At 30.4% G+C, this 10,686-nt stretch overlaps 1 protein-coding gene across 1 annotated transcript; it reads left to right on the forward strand.

The window, feature by feature from the left end:
- The first annotated feature begins 200 nt into the window (after positions 1 to 200).
- Positions 201 to 10,054, forward strand: LOC132919329 (protein spinster homolog 1). Its single transcript, XM_060980859.1, has 11 exons — positions 201 to 611; positions 3,607 to 3,868; positions 4,898 to 5,053; positions 5,496 to 5,606; positions 5,705 to 5,759; positions 6,069 to 6,176; positions 6,505 to 6,763; positions 6,857 to 7,050; positions 8,911 to 8,995; positions 9,107 to 9,304; positions 9,893 to 10,054. Exons 2-11 carry the CDS (start codon positions 3,630 to 3,632, stop codon positions 10,048 to 10,050), a joined length of 1,563 nt encoding a protein of 520 aa, XP_060836842.1. The 5' UTR covers positions 201 to 611; positions 3,607 to 3,629; the 3' UTR covers positions 10,051 to 10,054.
- The last annotated feature ends 632 nt before the right edge of the window (positions 10,055 to 10,686 follow it).

Here is a 10,686-nt window from a genome sequence, read left to right on the forward strand (position 1 = left end):
AGAAGAAGACGAAAAAAGTGGAAAAACGCAATCGGGCTCACCGAAAGGCATGTGTTGACCTTGAAATCGGTCGGCAGTGGCGGCAGTGGCGGCGGTGGAGAAGGTGACCGTCAATCGCCGCACGCGGCGGCGGTTTGCTTACGCTGGTGAGGGTACAAGGTCTGTGCCCGTACCTACCTCTAGACCGATGTTTTAAATTGGACCCGAACATCCCAACGGACACCAGTATCCGACGGACCGTTGCCGCCGTTTGGCGATTTTCTGCGAAATCAAGTTTTGTTTTTACGCTGTGTGTTTATTTCGTTTTTTACAACCCTATATCCGGGCCGATAGTATTCGATAATAATAATTTTTTTGTATTTCGATTTCTTCGAATTTCTAAACCAACGTTTTTTTTATAAACCGCCACTGTAGTTCGAAGAACGAATATTTTGTCGAATATTATTCATCGTACACCATACATATAGGAGTTCGCGGGTTATTCAGCATCACGCCGATTGACCGTAAACAACGAACATTACGTTGCTATAAACACAGTTGCAGAACGTCCAATCGCGGGCAACAGCACCACAAGTCGACGAGACTACGAAGTATCATTAAAGTTTAAAAGGGTACGTGTACAACGACATGTAAAAGTTTACATGGCTAAATCGCACGTGTGTTTGCGATTATTGCATTAAATATTATATATTATTTCGTCTGAACGTGCAGTATACGTTTGTGTATGTGTGTGTGTGTGTGTGTGTGTAAATGCTAAAATTGAAATGCGTCTATAAAGTGATGAGTATAGTATACCTGACATACAGAGATGTTGTATACCGAGTTTAGATTGAAAAACCTTAGTAGGATTTGAATCGAGAGTAATATAAAAAAAAAAACTCCCGAGTGAATCGACAATATTTTCATCTCTGCTGTTCGTCTTTATAAACGTACACGAAAAATTCACAAAAAAAAAAAATTAATATGAATAAGACAATAATAATGGGCCTTGACTCGTAATGCTATTAAAGAAAATAATAATAAATTATATGTACATGTGTGTGTATATTTATGTGTGTGCATGTATGTATGTATAATGTGTGTGTGTGTGTGTGCGTGAGCTCAGTTACATACATTATACACGTATATATTATATTTGTCCCCAATTGGATACAAGGAGGACGACACTTTTCGTCGCCAAACGATCAATATGGCAGAAAAAAAAATACACACAATCAGTGAAACTTAACTTGCATGATATGTACAAGTCAATCGGAGCGTGTTTGAATGTGCGTGTTTTAAGTCTCGTTTCCTGTAAGCCCGATTTAAAATTATTAGGTTTTTCACGCGATTCATTCACTATCGAATATAGGTATTACATATTCACACGTCTACACGTGGTATTTACACTGTGTTGGTTACAATATATTCATGTTATAAAAAAAGGATACAAATAAAATAAGTAAGTGCCATGTCTCTTGAAATTTTATCTTTTTAAATATTTCACAAATCTTGATAGGTACAGGAGAAAATAAATTATCCATTAGATTAAATCAATTTTATCTATGATGTATTAAATAAACTAATTATTTTATTGAGCGTGCTGCGCACTAAAAATAATAATTTATTAATGTGAATACATTTCAATAGGTACGTCTTAACAGAATAATCGACAGAAGTTTAAATTAATATTATTATTTATTAAGAGTATTCCGTTTATTTGTAAACTATATTTATATTTTTTATATTAATTATATTTTAATAGTAAAGAATTATTTATTTCTTCTTATCTACGTAATATTTGTTCTAATTTCGACTTATAATCAAACCATCAGTTTTTATATTTGAATGGACCGAAATGAATAATATGTCCTTCGATTTTGAGTAAAAAAAATGAAATAATACATTAATGATCAAGAAATAATTCCAATACCTAGTTGAAAACCGGCTATAATGTACAAACTACTAACTAATAATTATTTAACTACAGATACTTTCAAAAAGATAAATATTTATTTGCTCATAATATTATGTATACATAAATATTTTACACTAAATACTAAATAACGAAAAATGTTCAAATATTTTTTAAGTTGGTCTACATTATATTATACATTTATTATTTGTGCAACTGATCAATTTCGAAACGTAACCACGTCACAAACTCACAACGCAACCTGCATCAACTTTTTCTGTTTCCGTAATACGTGATATCAATTAATGTTTGTAACGCAATATCGAAATTTCGATACAATTTTTATTGGCTCAGTATCAATGCTTTACAATAACCGTTCTTCGAACGCGGAACTCACGAATGCGTCCTAGCCCAAGGTCAGCGGAGAAGACCGAACTGAATGATCTAAGTTTAGATCTTAACAAACTATGAGTATTTTAATTAAAATTATACGAATACATTACTTCCTTTAATTTTGGTTGTCCCCACTCCACCCCCTGGAGATTTTTTACACAGTATTCGGGAAAACAATAGATGACTGACGTTGATTTGCTCGCAAAAAAAAGTAAAAGTGAAAACTGAATAACCTCAAAACGACATGTACACACGAGCAGAAGACACACACGACTGATTTCGATGAACTTGGGCTTTGAGTTTATAATAGCAGTCGCCAGCAAACAAACGGTTCTTTATTGCAATCTAACTGTGTCATCTTGGAATTGTTTTTCCATCTTATTTATTCTTTGTATCTCGGATTGAAAAATAATAATCATCATAAATATAAAAACCATGAAAATGATCGAATGTGTATCGGGCGACCGCATATATCGTTCAACCGCCACCGCAACGTCCAAGGAGGTCATCCGATGCAAACATTCCTTATACACCCTACAAAGATGAAACGCATTGGACCGGCACCAAGAGTCAAAGACAGATAATAATTATATAAAGACATAATTTAGGATGGTGTCTTAAAAGAAAAAATCTATGAAAAAAAATTTTAAAAAAATTGGAAAACACATAAATCGCCGAGTCATTAGTTTATTCATTTAACAAAAAATGTCAACAATATCTATTTGCATGGATGATGGATTAAATAATAATAAAATTAGGCCACGTGATGAGACAACAATCATTGGAGAACTTAAGTTGATTTTTTTTCAAGCCGATGGTCGTCTTTTGTTATATATTGTCCAAACCACAATGACCATCAGCCGAGAGAAGAAAATCGCCAACATGCGTTTCCCATCAGTTCCGTTGTATAAATTTGTCCATAAAATGTAAATTGGCTTTCAAATTTGCTAAGAAAAACGTGTACAGATAAAACACACTATATCATATAATATATCAGTAATAATATAATATATATAGTGACCATGAATTTGGCGTATTCGCGCAATACACCCTTGACTTATTAGAACTTGTTTGTTGCGCCGCGTTGTTATAAATCTCAAACCTTGTTTGTAATAACGACAGCTCGACATAAAAATATGTGCGCATTCCACCCCGTGGTCCTCCAAACTGCAAACGCACGCACGCAAACACTGTAGATCAGCGTTGACTCATTCACGGATTACACATTTTTTTCTTAAATTTTTTCATATTATTATATTTTTTTTTCTCGCTGTCAATATTATATCATTATTTTTATTTTTTTTACCATGCCATTCCAGGAATATCATATCAATCTATCGACATGCATTCCTACATCAAAAAATTGGGTTTCCTGTACAAGACGTACGTGCTCACGATCCTCACATTGGGTTACTTGACATCTGAAATGGGACATTTCTTGATCGGAGTAACCAGCAAGGCGACGGCTCGAGACGTGCATTACGGCGACATCAAGTGTCAGCTTCTGGAACACCTGGCCGAATCGTCCGTGTTCAACTACACGTTACACGAACGCTGCGATACGTCACCCGACCAGAGATCGTAAGTATAAAATACTACTGTGACGACGATATCGGTAGAGGGCGACGGCATACGCGACAACATACGGCGGTAAACGTAAAATATAATAACGAGGCGCGTGCTGGTACAATACGTAATATTATTTTATATTCGGCGACATTATTCGGATTTAAATTATTACGCACGCGATCCGTGCGGTTTATGATCGCCGTCAAACGCGCATTAATACTGTATATATATATATATATAGTGATATATTATCATACACATTTTAATTATTTTATGTTATACGACCGACCTCTGAAAACTGGCTTTTGCGTTATTGGTCGTGGCCACTCAGCGACGCGATGGGAAATAAAATATAACGGCGCGGACGTCTCAATAACAAACGCGTTCGACCATTTATTTTCGCCGTCTCCGCCGACGGTGTTTTATTGTTCGATCGTTTTTTTTTTTATATATATATTCAATTACCTACACTATCGTCGCAATATTATTGTAATAATATTGTGTTCGATTGCGCGTAAAACGCACGAGCTCCTACGCCGTTCCGCGTACACCTTGCGATCCGATTTTGACGACAAACGATAATAATAATAATAATAATATTATTACGCTTTTGGTAAACGATAAAATAATATTATATCCATAAATCGATTACGCTATATAATATCATATCGACCGATGTAATTAGTCCGGGTCAAGTTTATTCGATTATAATGACACAAACAATAATTTCGAGCCATTATCTCGGCGAATTCGTATTGTAGCAACCTTGTGTGTAATGTGTAAACTACGATATTCAAACGGTTATGACGGCCGTTTTTTTCTCGTCTGATGGTTTCAAAACGGTTTGTTGCGCATCTATGAATTTCCAGATAGTGCGACACACACCGGTCGTTTACGCGTACGCATCAGACCGTCCAAAACGTGGATATATCGCACAATTATAATATACCTACATGAATTACGTCCGTCGCGCCGCTGGACCGCAGTCGTTTTGTGTTTTAATTGTTTACATTTTATACTGATTTAAAATGCTCCTGACAGGTGCGAGTTGTTAGTCCTAGAAGACGGCTCACCGTTCTGCGAATGGAACTACAACGGACTCGGTTTCCAATATCAACTGTTGGCGGGACCTGCGTTTATCGCTGTCTACTCCATCGTAGGCGTATTTTTCGGCATGGCTGCAGACAAATTCAACAGGTAGATAAAATCGTGATCAATATTGAGATAAAAAAAAACAATTTGAAGACGGACATAGATTATGATCGAATTCGAGTAAACAGCCGTATAGTAGTTAATACGACGTGTTTTGACTCTTGAATCTTGATCATATTGTGTACGCAACGAATAAGGCAGTAACTCAGAGAAAACCAAACAAAGTAAAATGGATAACGTAAGCTCACGTTTAAGTTCTATATAAATAAGGAATTGTCCTAATTTAATAGAACTAAGAAAATTTAAGAATAAAAACAATTTAAACTTTATGATTTTCAGTTTCTATTGAAAAGTTGTAAACATTTATTTGTCTCTACTGCATTATTCTCTGCGCGTATCGAATGTCTATTATATATCGTTCACGTTAAACCCGTATAAATTTGTAATTATTTCAACTATTATCTTATTATGCATTTGAATTGTTTAGAGTACGACTACTATCTCTGTGCACACTGATCAGTGCAACGGCTATCGGTCTCATTGGTATGGCTACCAGCTACTGGCATCTGATACTTCTCAGAATCATGCTTGCTATTGGGTGGGTAACAACAATATTCTTAAAACAATAAAATTACGGCAACAACAAAAAAACGCGACCTCGGTGATTAATTATTATACTTTCGTTATTTGTTACAGCGAGGCCGGTACCAATCCCTTGTCCACGGGAATACTGTCCGATTTGTTTTCAGAGGTAAGCACGCACAGAATCACGACTTTGTTCGTGTATAACACAATGATATATAAATCTCCAATCGATTGTTACTATTGCGATTTGCTATTAGTGTAATTTTGTTTAATAAATCTATACTACAGATAGTAAACGAATTGTACATATCATTATTTCCATAATAGTCCAAGAAAATTATTTTTAACTTAACAAGATAGTTGAAATATTAAAAAACAAATTATAATAAGTATTTCACTTATTATCTATAGCTATATAATATTTTGAGTGAATATTTAATAACTCATAAATAATAACTATTTATTAATGATTTAGGAAAAACGAGGTTTAGTCATGGCGATCTTTAATTGGGGAATTTACGCTGGTATTGGTTTGGCTTTTCCGGTCGGCCGATACGTTACTGAAATGAACGTTGGTGGTTTGGTGAGTAAAATATTAATTATTTAATTTTATTATAATATTTAAATTTAATAAATTTGAATGAATTTTCATAAATTATATTACAATACGTCCCTTATTTTAAACATCTTAAGTATTCATCCAAGTTTGAATTTCAACTTTTAATTTAATTTTCGGTTGTTTTATTTATTTATTTTATCGTTTACACAGAGAATGTTAGCTAAAATAAATATTATTCCTTCTCTAATTTTCAGTTTTGATTATATCATTCACTTCATTTCTTAAACTGTTTTAAATTTTAACTCGTCTAGATTTCCTATACTAATAATTTTACCATACATATATTAATTAGGGATGGAGAGTGCCATACTATGTCAGTGGAATGATTGGATTGATCGTAGCAGCTTTGGCTATCACCACAATGACTGAACCTAAGAGAACAGCAATTAGCGAAGAAGCCGATAATGATAACAATGAAGTGTCGAAACCTCGTTCCGCGGTACAGAATACTTCTACACCGACCGAAAGTTCCGAAAAGAACTCCATCTGGAAAGTCCTTTTCCAACCAAAAATTTTAATTTTGTGCATCGCTGCTTCTATCAGACACACTGGTACGCACTGGTAGAATTAAATATCTAAAACACAAACTAATGTCAGTTATGAGAATATTTTTTAATATTTTGCGTTTATATTGTTATTTATAGGTGGATTCTGTTTCGCCTACAACGCCGATCTGTTTTACCGCGACATCTTCCCAGGTTACGATTTGGGATGGTCTTTGTTCGTCGTTACATTCTTGGTTGGTAGCGTTGGAGTGGTAATCGGTGGAGTTACTTCTGACAGTATCGTGAAGAAATATGGAATAAGATCTAGAGTAGCTGTGCTAGCCATAAGTCAGGTATACAAAATATATAGAAATATCCGAAATTATAATACTATTATGTAGTCATTATTATTGATATATGATACATATAATACAATATGCTGACATTAATTACGTCATAAAAATATGATATACGAAATAATTTGGTAAAATTGGTTAACTATATTCCTACAATAATATAGTTGGTGATTTGTATTAATCATAAAAATGTTTCATATTCTGAAAATTTTAGAAGTTTTATGATGGTATTGTTATACCATGTGATGTAAACTCAATTATAAATTTCAAATAAGCGTTATGTTATTTAAAAATAATCATTTTAGTCCATATAATGTCTATAATACGTTAAAATATTTATATTTTATAACAATCTTTACTACAATGGGACGTATTATACTTATCGTTTTAGCCATCAATTATAAATACCGACCGAATAATATATTATTATCTCACAATCATTTTAAATATATTAATCTAACTAGAGTATTATCATTTTTAATTAGATTAAATCAATTATTTAATACTTGGCAGTCACAATAATGGCTAATAAATTTTACCGTCTTGAAATTCTAGAATGAAATAAATCAAAACGTTTTTAAAACATAAATAAGTATTCATTTGATAGATATCTTCACAATATTGTTAAAAACAGTTGACTTTAATGTTATGTTATACAAAGAACACCATTTTTAATTATAATATTATAATATTTAAATTAATAAAAAATGTTTAAAATATTTGTACTCAAATTAATTATAAATTATTTATTAAATTAATATATTTTAAAATCCTTTTTATTAATATTATGTAGATTTTAGAATAAATAATAATAAATTGCATTACATAAATTATTATAATATTATATTGAAAATTTAACATTTAACCCATAAGGTACTATTTCAATAAATGTAAATAAATATCAGAGGCTCTTCGTTGAATTCGATTCACTAAAAGGATAATAATAATTTATTTTATAATATCTGTATATTTGAAAAAACTCATTTTAAAATATTTTTACATTTTTTTATGTATATTTATTTAAAAATATCTTAAGCCTAATGTATTAAAAATATTTAATTTTAAACGAACATAAAAAAATCATAAATGTAAAAAGTATGTCATTTAGTATAATAGTAGGTTAAACATTTATATAAAGCCTACTGCCTAGTATTAATTTCATATAAGAACCTTTATAAAAACCTGAAAGAAAGGTAGAAAACAAGACATTTAACAGTATATAATACGTTATGCAGTAAAGAGTTGTGTTTACTTGCTCTCCATTTACAGTCATCTAATTGGAAAGTTTAATCTAATAATATTTTATTCAGAGCAAATAGCAATACATTTATCATAATACTAATATGGAGAAATATTAAACTAAAAATGTTGTTCAATAAGTGGAATTGAAAATAAATATCAAATTAATATCAAAATGGCATATTATTTTATAAAAAAAAATTACAAACTATTAAATAGTCTAAGAATAAAGAAGTTATAATTAATATATTGTACTACAACTTGATAGGGTACTTCATGAAATATTAAATTAGTTAGTGAATAAGGAATTGGTGGTTTTAAATATTAATTAATAAACAATAAATTAAATTCATTTTCTAAAATATTATAAACAATTAATATTTTTATTCAATAAAATAATTTAATGATTTCAAACATAATAATATATAAATTATTATTCCAATGGAGATGTAGCATTGTAAAATCACAACATATTCGTCACAGTTAGTTGATTAAACATTACTTATATTGTATGTAAATCATTATTTAAATTATTGGAAAGTAATTTAAAGATTTCATTACAAAACGTTAAAAAAAAGTTTGTTTTTAAGCTTATGTATCGTAATTTTTATGTTACAGTTGATCGCAACACCTTTTGCGTACGGAAGCATCTACTTAGGACCAACCGGTGCCATGGTAACACTTGCCATATCTTACTTATTCGGTAAGTCGTCTAGGTCTAACACCATAATACTGTTCATATTTTAATTTATTACCTAATGTTTATAATATAATTCAATAATATTTATAATTATTTATTTATTATTTACTATAGCCGAAATGTGGTTCGGTATCTTGTTTGCCATACTCGTTGAGTCTGTACCTATGTCTGTCCGATCAACAACTGTTGGTGCATTCCTGTTTTGGATGAACAACTTCGGTGGTAATGTTCCAATGTTTGTGGAACCCGTCAGAAAAGCATACGACTACAAAACAGCATTGGCTATTTTCTACGCCGGTTTCTACTTGTTGAGTAAGTTCCAGGTTAACTGCAAACATACATGCACACGTGTTTAGGGGACTTGCCCCTTAAAAAATAAAACATTTTTCGAACAATTGAAATTGAACAATAGTTTATACCTATTATACTTAATTGGTGAATTAATTTAATTTTGTCTTCAATGGTTTTGTCTATTACAAATGGTAATAATATGCTTGAGAAATTTTTGTTTCGACATTTAATATTATTTATAAATTTAATTGCATTAATGGGTTGATAATTCCAATTATTGATACTTAGTGCATGACAAAAAACTATAACAAAGTAAAAAACAGAAAATACTAGATTTATTACGATTAAACAGGTTGTGCACTTTTGAAATAATTGCAGTAGATACACATTTACATAAATTATATTACAATTACACACATATTTTAATAATTTAACTATTAGCCGTACATATAATTGTCATACATATTTATACCTTATTAGATACAAATTATGTATTGCTAAATTGACGGTTAAAGATAATATTAATCTATGGATGTTAAGTTTATGTGTTATTTATTTAAATGCTTTCTTTCAAATTAGTATGTAAATTTAATCGCTATAATATTTTAGGTTCATTGATGTTTGGTACGACTGTGTTGTTCATGGGAAAGAAAAAATCAAAGAACACTAATGTCCACACATTAGCTGGTATCGAAAATGGAGGCTTCAAGAATACAGAATTGGAAAATGGACTTAAAGGTTTTCCAAGCCTAGAAAACCATCTATAAAAAGGTATATTAGTTTGTTTTCATAATATTTATTAAGTTTAGATTAATTAAAAATATTCTAAAAAAAATCAAAAGTCAACAATGGCAACAATTTATTATTTTACCTTGATGCGCTTAATTAAGATAGCATTTTAAAAAATTCACCGCAAAAATCAAAACTTAATAAAAAAAATCTATATTCTAACTACAATATATATTCAATATTGGTTAACACTTTACTTTTAAAATATTCGGGTTTCCATCAAAAATCTTGACGTTACACAAAAAAGTACTAAAAAAAATAATATATATATATATATACAAAATATACATGTAATATATATACATAAGTATATAAAATATATATGCAAGTATATTTAAAATTTAAACATTTTTAAGTAATACTTTTTCAATAAAATGCTTTGTTATTTAACTTGGTTTGAAATACAAATAATATTATGTTAAAAATAAAATACAACTTCAATCCAATTATTTTTATAACATTTTTATAAAATTACTCATATGGAATAAATACGATAAATATGATATAAATATCATATTTTCAGTCTCTAATTACTATTTAGTAAAATTTAAGTACCAAAATACAAATATTTATTAGATTTGAGTTAGTTTTTATAATATTTTAATAGATAAACA

Source organism: Rhopalosiphum padi, chromosome 1 (genome assembly GCF_020882245.1).
Source record: "Rhopalosiphum padi isolate XX-2018 chromosome 1, ASM2088224v1, whole genome shotgun sequence".
Taxonomy (NCBI): domain Eukaryota; kingdom Metazoa; phylum Arthropoda; class Insecta; order Hemiptera; family Aphididae; genus Rhopalosiphum; species Rhopalosiphum padi.

Coding starts and splice junctions, on each gene's coding strand:
- LOC132919329 (XM_060980859.1), top strand. CDS start 3,630: ATGCATTCCTACATCAAAAAATTGGGTTTCCTGTACAAGACGTACGTG. Junction 5,760..6,068: donor TGTCCGATTTGTTTTCAGAG/GTAAGCACGCAC, acceptor TTAATGATTTAG/GAAAAACGAGGTTTAGTCAT. Junction 6,764..6,856: donor TGCTTCTATCAGACACACTG/GTACGCACTGGT, acceptor TGTTATTTATAG/GTGGATTCTGTTTCGCCTAC.